The sequence below is a fragment of the Haliotis rufescens genome, unplaced genomic scaffold, assembly GCF_023055435.1.
Source record: "Haliotis rufescens isolate VD_foot unplaced genomic scaffold, xgHalRufe1.0.p SCAF_3, whole genome shotgun sequence".
Taxonomy (NCBI): Eukaryota; Metazoa; Mollusca; class Gastropoda; order Lepetellida; family Haliotidae; genus Haliotis; species Haliotis rufescens.
In genome coordinates this window covers 10,875,240-10,887,392 of record NW_025964001.1, presented here as the reverse complement: position 1 = coordinate 10,887,392, position 12,153 = coordinate 10,875,240, and the positions used below count along the sequence as shown (strand labels likewise).

General features: G+C 39.5%; 1 protein-coding gene across 1 annotated transcript; it reads right to left on the bottom strand.

The window, feature by feature from the left end:
* Nucleotides 1-499: 499 nt before the first annotated feature.
* Nucleotides 500-12,067, bottom strand: LOC124146657 (T-complex protein 1 subunit delta-like). Its single transcript, XM_046517061.2, has 14 exons — nt 11,863-12,067; nt 10,775-10,827; nt 9,579-9,668; nt 8,945-9,053; nt 7,418-7,560; nt 6,735-6,856; nt 5,173-5,305; nt 4,749-4,888; nt 4,249-4,345; nt 3,978-4,085; nt 3,424-3,554; nt 2,624-2,858; nt 1,265-1,378; nt 500-790 (listed from the first exon to the last, which is right to left on the bottom strand). The coding sequence occupies exons 1-14, from the start codon at nt 11,963-11,965 to the stop codon at nt 773-775; spliced, it is 1,596 nt and encodes a 531-aa protein (XP_046373017.2). The 5' UTR covers nt 11,966-12,067; the 3' UTR covers nt 500-772.
* Nucleotides 12,068-12,153: the final 86 nt, after the last annotated feature.

Below are 12,153 nucleotides of genomic sequence, written 5' to 3'. Positions count from 1 at the left end.
ATATGGTCAATAAGTTTTAGACACATTTTCATTCAGAGGAACACCCCATGAAAAAAATTGCCCCATTTATTAAATTATTGAGTTAAAGCCACAGTTGTTTACAGAATCTCACCTTGCAAAACATATTGGGAACACTATGCAAGAGTTTTATTCAACAAGTAGGCATAATGAGCTTGTAGTAGTTCCTGAGAGGCAACTTTCTTTGCTTCATTTTAGATGACTAAAGTTCAGTATTAATCTGCGTTATAAAGAATTTCTGTAACCTCATATTTCAAGGAATAAGCTCCAGTAATCGTTATGTTCCAATGCGACCAAGTTTTATGTTTTATTCAGGCCAAGATGTTACTATTCACATAGATGTATGCAACATATCAGGGATACCAAATACACAAGTCCAGCTGACAAAATCCAATCATCTGTACCATACAGTAACTTGATACACCTGAAAACACAAGCAGTTTGACAATGTGAGAAACCAAAAACAAATCAACAGAATTGCTTATACTGAAACATTTATTCCAGCATGTGCTCTGCACACAATACAAAAAGAAATGAAAGGATATCACATTAAATAATGTTAATGTCGCCCCGTCCTCTTGCAAGGTTTGAGCCATGGTAGATTGTTCTTTCTGGGCTGAATAAGGTGAGCCATGACCAAAGCACCCAAATAGATAGTGTCCATCGTGACCAAGTCACAGAAGTCGGGCAACACATGCAGACGCGCGAGATAAAGCAGCACTAGATGATGACAGGAAGTCCACAGAAAGTAGTCTCACTTCTGACAGTTCACCTGAAGTATGGAGGAGAAAAAATGAACTACTGGTACCAATCAACAGTGGTAACATTTACAGGAAAAACTGTAAGTGCTTATAAATAATCTTAACATATTAATAAATAATATTAATACAGTACAGTAAACTACGGTTATAACGAACACGCTTATAACGAACTGACAGATATAACAAACTTACTTTTTTGGTCCCGACTATTTGCTGTAGTTATGCTGTATATATGCTTATAACGAACTACGGTTATAACGAACTAAAGTTAGCAGTCCCTTTGAGTTCGTTATAACCGTACTTTACTGTATCTTGCTTTGTACATCACACAGCATGGATGAAGGGAGATAACTCATCTTATTTGACACTTCCAGATGGTGCTATCTTTCATGCATACTACCATCTGTTTTACGTTACATCATCATCCTTTGCCAATCAGTAATTCAGAAATCGTTACAAAATTGAGAAAGTGATAGTTTACTTACAATATCGTCTATTTTCAATATACTTCTGACTGTTTCTGCTGCGAGGGAAATAGCACTTGTTGACACAAGAAGGGGCTGCACCACGTTTTCCTCCAGGATGTTGGTTATAGCTCCCTGAAGAACAAGCAATGGTGATGTCATGCATATGCTATCTTCATTCTTTAATAAGCTCACATAAAAAAAAAATACCACCCTGAATGCAAGCAAAACATAATATATAAAGTTCTGAGCCACTTTACCCCAACTCAAGGCCTTTTTTCAGTCATTCACCTAAAACATTCATGACGTGTTGAGTCATCTTACACCAATTTATGACTCTCACGTCAGAAGTCAAAACGTGCAAGTGTAACAAAGAAAAAAAGGCCAGTTTGGACATACCTGATACTTTTTAAACCAATAAGTCAAAGTTTCCTGCAACTTTAAAGTTTAACATTTCCAGTGGGCCAAAAATGGCCCTTATCCTACCTACTTCTTTTAATGTTAAAGTAGAACACGGATATAACGAACACGGATACAACGAACTGTTAAAAAATCCCCGATTTATCTCCTACGTAATATCATATAAAGTTTAACGAATTCTCTACAGCGAACTAATGGATACAACGAACTGATATTAGATCACCGACAAGCCCATCTACCACTAATTAGTGATAGTGTCAATCAGTGTCAAGTGTCACTGACAATTGGCTGTACGCAATCAGCGGTGAATCAACACAATCGCGGCGAATCAACACAATCAGCGGTAAAGGATAAACCTTGTTAAACTTAAAGAAATGTTATGAAATGTTATCAATTGAATGCTATGAGGTGAACCCTGCGACTACAAGTCAATGCTGCAGTTACGTGTATTGTGATTTGTTTTATACAAGATGGCGGAAGTATCCGAGCGTAAATGTGTATAACAAACAACGGATATAACAAACTGAATTCTCTGGTCCCTTGTAGTTCGTTATATCCATGTTCTACTGTAATTGGATTTCATAACACTCATAAAAATCTGATAAGCAAACCACCAAGGCTCACTTACACCAGTTATGTAAGTCCTCTCTTGTGTATTATCAAACATCAGTACTCCCTTTCCACACACAAAACATGAACAATAAGCAAGCAGAAATCACAAGATATATCGGGTGGCATATCAGAGTGTTTTTTCTCAGTCAAGATTCTTGATGGGGAATCCAACACAAAGTAACTCATCATTTTTGCCATACTTGCCCACAATGGGGAATGGGGGAAAAGAAATAACTGAAAATCTTTCCAAATATTGGCAGTAAAAGGCATGTGGTCTTTTGTAATGGTCAACAGGATTGTACTGCCTCTCAGGGCAACTACATGAATCATAAATGATTGCTTCTGTACCTTTCTGACATTGATTCCCGCCGTCATCTCTCCCTGTGCATGTTTGTTTCGGAGTTCTGTCACTGTGGCGATTGGGTTGAGCCCGGCATTCTCTGCTAGTGTGAAGGGGACAATCTCTAGTGACTCAGCAAATGCTCGGTAACAGTACTGCTCCATGCCTGACAGAGTGTTGGCGTACTCCATCAGACGTAGAGCCAACTCTGTCTCGGGGGCACCACCGCCAGCAATCAGAGCCCTGGGTACAACAGATCAGAGAATGTTACAGTACTTTTCTGTGACATTGTTTTTCTGTACATGTCAGCAAAATGGTCACCATTTAGTCTGCACTGAGAACCAGTAATGTGTTGATATGATTCTTGGTGCTTAACACCTCACTCAATAGGACACCAATAGGACGGCAGCCTGAGAATGATCAGCCCTGGACCAAACAAACCAATGACTGATATTATGAACAACAAACCATGCTGTGTTTGTTTTTGTTTGTTTGTTGTTTAACATCGCACTCAGCAATATTCCAGCTATATGACGTGGTCTGTAAATAACTGAGTCTGGTGATTGATAACATAAGCATCGATCCACGCAATTGAGATATGATGACATGCATCAACCAAGCCAGCGAGCCTGACCACCCAATCCCTTTAGTTGCCTCTTAAGACTGTTGGAATCTGATAACACAAACAACCAAATCACCAAGCCTTACCACCTGACCCATTACATTGCCTCTTTAGACCAGGATAAGTTGGTTCGAGGACAGAATCCCTACAGAAATGTAGCAAGAAGAAGGTGATTAAGGTACCTACCTCTTCTTGACAAGACACCTGATGACACATAGGGCATCATGGAGGGACCGGTCAGCCTCCTCCAGCACCAATTTGTTGGATCCCCTCAATAGGACACTGATGGTCTTGCCCTGGTTCACTATACCAGTGATCTGTGAACAGCAAGAAATTTCAGTAAGTAAAACATTAACCATATCACCAGAACATAACATAACTTCATAACATCAACAGAACATAACATTCAGAGAAGTACTGAACCAGGGCTTGGTTTCACAAACATTGTAACTCCCATTAACTAACAGACTGTTGGCAGTCCTAGCTCTAAGATCGCTGTAACAGGGAACAGCCGCCTGAGCCTACTTGACTAATGCTAAGGTATACTGCATGTAAGCCTGGAAAACCTCTTCTCCCTATGCAGATTTGTACACTATCGAGGCTTCTGTCTCTACTGCAAAACCCAGTGAAATGATTACAGACTGACTGAAACCTAATAGTGAAACAATTTTCCATTTGAAGAGAGACAAAAGTCACTATTTCCCAGTTTTGTTTTGTCTGATGATGATGAAATGGCCCACCTTGACAACTTTATCGCTGCCTGTTGAGACCTCCTCCGCCAACTCGGCACTACCGAGGTTCTCTGCAGTGAAGTGGTCCAGGCTGGCTATAGGGCGGCAGTTGAGTGTCTGGAAGTACAACCACATGATCACTATTCATTGACCGTGGACAATATAACACACAGGGTAGTTATTAAAACAATAAAAAAATCTCTTCATTTTACACTAATTGGTATGGACAGTTTTTTTTCTGCCAAGGGCATGTGGAGACAACGTTTTACAGAAAACGAACCTTGCTGACAAACTCTACTTCCTCTCTCTCAATGTCCTTGATCACCATGATTTTCATTTTTGCCAGGAAATGAAGGGCAAGGTCACTCACAGCATCCCTGTGGGAAAAACATTTTGTGTCATTACCCAGTAAGATGTACCTGCAATATTTGGTGAAGCCTTACTTTGGTTAGACTAACATTTGTCGTGTTGGTACAAGCAAGTAACCTGCATTACTTGGAAAGCTAATGCTGGAAGCCATGAGCTACGAGCAATACTAATTTAAAGAATTTAAAGAGTTAGGTCTAACAACAGCTAAATGTTTTTGGGGAAAGCCAAAAGTGGTGCAGGTCTCAGATGTTTACCACTTTGGTGAAACCCACGAGAATGCACATGGTACCGACAAACCTAAAACAAAATCACATATGGCAAAACATTGATGCTTTAACCCAAACGCCTGATGCCGTAACCCCAAACTCCTGACGCATGAACCCCAAACACCTGGCTACCCCTAATACATACCTGAGAATAGACTTCTGTATAAGCAGGAGGTTACAGCCGGCTTTCTTGACCTGCTTGACAATGTTGAGGATGTAGTTCCTCTCCTCCTTCAACACCCGGTCCATCTGGCTGTAGTCTGACACGATCACCTGGTTCTCCATCTGATAACACCACCAGTGTCATAATACAGGGCTGTAAGCATCTGAGTGAGTGAGTGAATATTGCTTAACGCCGCATCAGCAATTTTGCAGCTATTCGCGGCGAGAAATGTCTTTTATGTAATCATATATCAACGTAAGCATCTGAAAATGTCCTTGAAACTTATTCTCAAATTGAAACTCTTAGCGAAATATAACAAATTTAGAATTACAAACATATAATTGAGAAGGACTAGAGATAAGTCATGGCTCACAGAATCTTACATCTGTTTTACATTACTACTTACATCTGTTTTAGGTGGGGAAATGCAGAACTGGATCAGACCAATCTTGGCTTTCTCTATTTTAGTAGGTCCACCACCAGAGGCCTTCTGTGTGAATACAAGGCCGTTGATGAGCTCAGCGTCGTCCACTGTGCCCCTGTCAGGAAAGAACAACACATATACACAGGCCCAACAAATACATAAACTCCATGTAACATGGCTAGACAAAGCATAACATCACTTCACTTGTAAAAGAATCTGGATGTCTGGATGACCAGTCTGAAATACATTATAACATCATGATTGATGTCACTTGTCATGCCATGATATGAAAATTAGTGATGTGATGACACTTGCTTGTCATGTCATAGAACATCACAGCTCACACTTATACTGAGGGTCTGGAGGCAGGCTGCAAGCTAGGCTTAAAGTACAGACAAAGTGTATTTCACACAGGAAAAGTAAAACTGACCCATGTAAATCATGTAACAAGAGCGACATTCATAGTGAGGAAGGTTTTGTTTGTTTTTCATGCTGCACTCCAACCATATGACAGCAAATGATAAACAACAAGTATTTGTCACAAAGTGACGAAATGTCCCCCGCCTGTATATACACCATAGTACCAAATATGAAGACAATCCAGCGATTAGTTCTTGAGATATCATGGCAACACCGTTTTCCAACTCCAAAAGCAGATTTGCCTGCTGTGACCTTGAAAATGGGGTCAAGGTCACCAAAACCGACTGGTGTCTGCAGTGTCTGTATATACACCATAGTTCCAAATATGCAGACAATCCTGCGATTAGTTCTTGAGATATCGCGGCAACACCGTTTTCCAACTCCAAAAGCAGATTTGCGTACAGACGTACGTACGGACGGTCGTGAATACTATATCCCCCGCTTCGCGCTTTCGCGCGGCGGGGGACAACCGGACAACCAGACAACCCAGTTGTTATTATGAACAACGATCCATGCCACTGGGGTAGAGTCACCTTCCTGAGGCTAGCGTCAACTGCCTATAAAAAGTCCAGTTTCCACCTTTGCCAAAAATAGGCTGGAATTTCTGAGCTCGATCATAGTTATGTCCCTTCTATGTCCCTCTTATTGCCCAATCAGATTCCACCTATCATATCACATGCATTTGCTTCAAACAAATGATGGCGCCCAGTCAAGCTGATCTGCTCGATAATCAATGTCTATAGTGTAATAAAACGGATCATACTTCACATCATGTGAGCACCTTGATTAAAAACATGAAAATCCTGCAATCCCCAGAAACATGCCTGGCAGTTTGTGAACCAGATGTCAATATCGATACACATTAGTCCAGCCAAAATATAACTCCATAATTCCAGCCTAGTTCAGAAAGGGCGGAAACGGGACTTTCATAGTTAACTCCCTTTAAAGGAGAGGTGGGGTACGACGCAAATAAGCAAGTGACCAACTGGACCAACATGTTGCACAGATTGCTGGGGGCCAAATCTAACCCGGTATCCTCACAGGGTTTGAGGAAGGCAACTAAAGGTTAAAGTTATTTATATAGAATATTTATGAGATCATCTAAACACTATGTAGTAACTAACCCGAGTTTCTTGATGATCCTGATGTCCTTCAGATCAACATTATCTGCTGTGGCGGGGTCGATGACATTTAGAACAGTATCAACAGCGATTGGTGACAGGATGTTGGAATATTGCGATACAACCTGAAAAGTTTTGATCACATTTTGATCAACACATCTCAAACAATTTGTTTCAATATTCATATTCATTAGTTAGCCTCACTGCAGTACTATCTAAGGGGTGTCAAACATAAATTTCAATGTAGGTATATAAATCTGGTCTGCACCATGACAAGGCAGCAATTATTAAATGAGCTGGCCATCGTTGCATATCTCAAAGATCTAGAATAATATATTTCACAGTTCATAAATCTTTTTGCTGAACCTTATAACACGATTACCAATGGACAAAGGCACAAACAAAACTCAAGTAAGGTGTTTGTTTTTCGCCACCTATATCATAGCAGCCTGCAAATAGGGAAGACTTGGCCAGCCAAACCAGTGGTAGATAGAATGAGCAACATACCACACCTTTGCGAGGACAAGGCATGCCAGCAACTGAGTCAGCAGTACCCCAGTGGCCCCAAGAGGTTTCAAGTAAAGGGCAATGAAAAGGTCAATTTATAGCAACTATTAACAGGTGATTTGTTTCAGGCTAGGCCTAATGGAACTATTCCTAAGGCTGTGACATGTGTTGTTGGTTACCTTGGAGTTGAGCGAGGTAGAGGCACTCTTGAGAAGTGACTCCCTGTCTGACAGCTCAAGGGGCGTCACCATGCCCTCAAGAATTTCTACAGCTTTTCCTGCAGCTCCTTGAAACGCCTCAGAGATTGTTGTCGGGTGAATACCTGAATAAATAATATTAAATATAACATTGAACATTGTACCATAGTTTGTATGCATTGTACCATAGTTTGTATGCAATGTAACATGCTGTCCTACAGTTTGTATGCATTGTACCATGTTGTACAAGTTTGTATGCATTGTACCATGTTGTACAAGTTTGTATGCATTGTACAATGCTGTGCCAGTTTGTATGTATAGTCGCATGCTGTATCAGTTTGTATGCATTGTACCATGCTGTACCACAGTTTGTATGCATCGTACCATGCTGTATCAGTTTGTATGCATTGTACCATGCTGTACCAGTTTGTATGCTCTGTACCATGCTGTACCAGTTTGTATGCATTGTACCATGCTGTACCAGTTTGTATGCATTGTACCATGCTGTACTAGTTTGTATGCTCTGTACCATGCTGTACCAGTTTGAATGCATTGTACCATGCTGTACCAGTTTGTATGCATTGTACCATGCTGTATCAGTTTGTATGCATTGTACCATGCTGTACCAGTTTGAATGCATTGTACTATGCTGTACCAGTTTGTATGCATTGTACCATGCTGTACCAGTTTGTATGCTCTGTACCATGCTGTACCAGTTTGTATGCATTGTACCATGCTGTATCAGTTTGTATGCATTGTACCATGCTGTACCAGTTTGAATGCATTGTACCATGCTGTACCAGTTTGTATGCATTGTACCATGCTGTACCAGTTTGTATGCTCTGTACAATGCTGTACCAGTTTGTATGCTCTGTACAATGCTGTACCAGTTTGTATGCATTGTACCATGCTGTACCAGTTTGTATGCTCTGTATAATGCTGTACCAGTTTGTATGCATTGTACCAAGCTGTACCAGTTTGTATGCATTGCACCATGCTGTACCAGTTTGTATGCTCTGTACAATGCTGTACCAGTTTGTATGCATTGTACCATGTTGTACCAGTTTGTATGCATTGTACCATGCTGTACCAGTTTGTATGCATTGTACCATGCTGTACTAGTCTGTATGTACTTTTGCCAGGATGTTTACAATAAATGGCCTCTGTTGAATTAGCAATGAACAATTCTTGTTGGGCATGTTTTAGATGATGTGAGGTCAATGAGTACAAATTTGCATTTCCAGACAATTTTCTTCATGGCATACTGATTTATCTTTCCAAAAATGAACTAATTGGTTTGTTAAATTTAAATGCCATTGAGCGATAACAATACTGCTGCACTAGACATATGTAGTGGTGAGTCAAATATGTCCGGGAAAAATTAATATGATCTAAAGCAAACTGTGCACTCAAACTTTCTTTATGAGGTAACAAACTAGTAATAGTTCATATCAATGGTATTAATATTTCCAGCTACAAATTTGAGGTTATATATTCACTTATACCGACCTTTCTCAAGCAGCTTTGAGCAGGCATCCAACATGCTCCCTGCCAAGACGACCACTGAGGTAGTACCATCTCCAGCCTCAATATCTTGGGCCTTGGACAGATCAACCAGCTGCAACAGAAGTAGAGTGTCATTGTCTACATTAACGTCACCTCAACTGCCTTTTCATACTATTACAGTGTTAGTAATTGGCACTAGTCCTATAGTCCTTGCCAAACCGCCCAATAGTTAAAATATCATAAGGACTAGTAGAAATTTGCTATGTTTAAGGGCTTTGCTATATGTTCTCATAAGGAGTAGTGGACTAAAACTGTTAGTTTCTATCGCTGCTAGTACTGTCATATCAGCTTCTCTTGAAAAATACTACCCAACTAGTATGTGTTTCAGTACACTTCAATAATGGTACAGCTTTTTACTTTTGAAACTGATAAAAAAACCGACCATATTGTTACATTTCAAACAACATTGAACTGCATGACAATTGCCTTTGACACCAGGATTTGAGAACCTTTGCACATGACAAAATGTTATGAAACAGACTAGGTTTTGCTTTTCTTGAGCAGTAGTCAGCTGTATTGTATACTTGGGACTGATTCTGACCTGCAATCCCCACTGGGTTGGACAAAATGTACTCACCATCTTAGCTGCTGGGTGAAGGACCTGCATCTCCTTCAGAATAGTAGCCCCATCGTTGGTAATGGTCACATCCCCATTGGAAGCCTGGATCTGTAACGGAAACTTCACACTCATTGCCTGTACTCACAATGGCGAGTATCAAGATACCATAGTTAGCACCCTGCTTCGATAAACACTCCTTGAGTAACTTCTAGACCAATCTGTGAGCAGTCTTTATAAGCGCCCCCTAGTAAGACAGTTCACATTTTCTTGTGTGTATATTGCAAGTTTTTTTATAGAGAAAACAGCAGCGCAGAAGGGGCATAAAATTGTCTTGTAACTATTATCAAAAAAGATGTTGGTATGATAATTCCATCAATATTTGAACAAAGTTTGTTCAACTTGTGTATGGTTTTCAAAAGCGTTCCCGTTTGTCAATTTTCTAAGAACCTGTGGTGCTTATTACAGCAAATATGGTATGTATAAAATAACAAGTTAATCTTTCCTGCAATTGAAGTAACGGCTGTCAAGGTGACATGATTAAATAAAAACAATTGTGGTGTTTTTATTGCTTAATCAATGTTGAAAACTGTGGATTAATTGTCAAATAAGTAAACTGATGTACTATTTTGAATTGGAACCAGTGCTCCAGGTAGATGGTGTATCAGCGTATTGTACAGATGAAAACTGGTCAAATACGTATGGACGGCAAATTACAACCTCATTAAATATGTGGGCAAACATTAATTATTACTGTTACTGTTCTTAAAAATGTATTATTCTCAAAAATGTTCTTCAAAACATAGTAAAAATTCTGTTTACCATATCAGGCATTGCCTTCTTGTTTAGCATGTTACACATCATTTCATGCCAGCAGCAAATGGATTTCCCCTGAACCTGCATTATTAACGGCTAAAAACGCACTCAAATTCTCTTGTCTTGGTTATGTTTATGTCAGTTAAGCACCAAAATGCGTATGAACAACACAAAGTCTTTGAATGGTGGCAGCATAATATCATACCAGTACCTGTCTATTCTAGAAACGAGTAGTTTGGTACTTATTGGTTTGAAAAAGTATGTCTGGTTAAAAAAGGTACTCGTCAGGTCTGATAATGCCCAGTACTGTACACACATGTCTGAAAAATTATCTGGAGCACTGTCGAACTGATTGTACAAAAAACAATATCCTTCAAAATCAATAGAGAATAATAAATCACCATTTTGTCCATGCCCCTGGGGCCCAAACTCGTTCTGATGGCATCTGCTACAGCTGAAACAAGAGATTGGCTAACTTTACAAAAAATTCATCACAAGTACATAGTCACCAACACAACAGCATTATGGTTTGGGCCAATGATATACAAAAGCTGATCCTGGTACAACTTACTGGTTGAGTTAAATTCTGTTGAGTAAGATGCAGCACCTTACCCTATTGGGCCACCTATGCCCACATGATTACGATAAATATGAAGCATAACAGTAATGAATGCATGATATGTATTATAACTGCAACGGAAAGCTAAAAATTATCTTGAACTAAGGTTTTCATGTTATATTAATTATGGTGTGGACAATGAAAGGAGGGTGGGGTGTATAAAACTATACAGATATCGAAGAATTATATCATTATTGAGATAATTGATATAAAGATTGCAATACATCATGATGTACACTGCAAAATACAAATATGATGTCTCTGAAAAGATACCAAAAGACTGTACAGTAGCAAATCGATGTGTGAAAGCCAGATATACAGTGAGTAAAATAGTAGCTATTTTGTGCCACGAGCACACTATTACCTCATATTGGCTCAAACATAGTAATACAAAGCAATAAGTTAAATATTTTTTATTGTTCCAGGCCTCACTGAAGGTCAGATATGGTATAACTCCATTAAAACTAGCAATATTATAAGCTGTGTGCATGGTGAATTATTGCTAAATATCAATCCTAATCGAGTCCACTAAATCCTTATTTGTGCACAGATATAGCAAGAAAAGGGTAGATATTGGATAACATGGTGACAATGATGCCAGGAATGCACTTGCTGTAAACTTGTTCCTACTTGATCTAGAATATTCTTAGAAGAAATTGGACATGTAGGACAGTGATTGTTTACCATGGTTACCATTGTGAGAATGGGCGAGTTTGTACACACGTGTACTTATGGACAAAAGATAGGTGAAGACGGGGTTCAGTTAATATGTCATTCTGTCATAGTAGCGTACATCCAACAAATGTTTCATATACACATCGTGTCCAAAATGTCATGTTTACATTTTGTTTTCAGGTCGGTAGATGTTACCTTTAGCCGCTATAAAGTTGCTTAGTCTGATTTGTGTTGGCTTATCTTTGTCCTTGTATTCAGATCGGCTTGGCCCCTGAGCTCTGTGTCCTTTTGCTGGCATTTTGGAAGAAGACTGAGTGGTGGATGGTAGCGGATTATACAGGCATGAGTTTCTCACGCCGGCAGTCACTTCTAGAAAGATCCAATATGGCGGCGCCCATGGACTCAATTCTCGAAGAAACGCAATCGACTAACTCATAACCATTTATATAATGTGATCAATTTTACATCATATATTTTCATATCTTT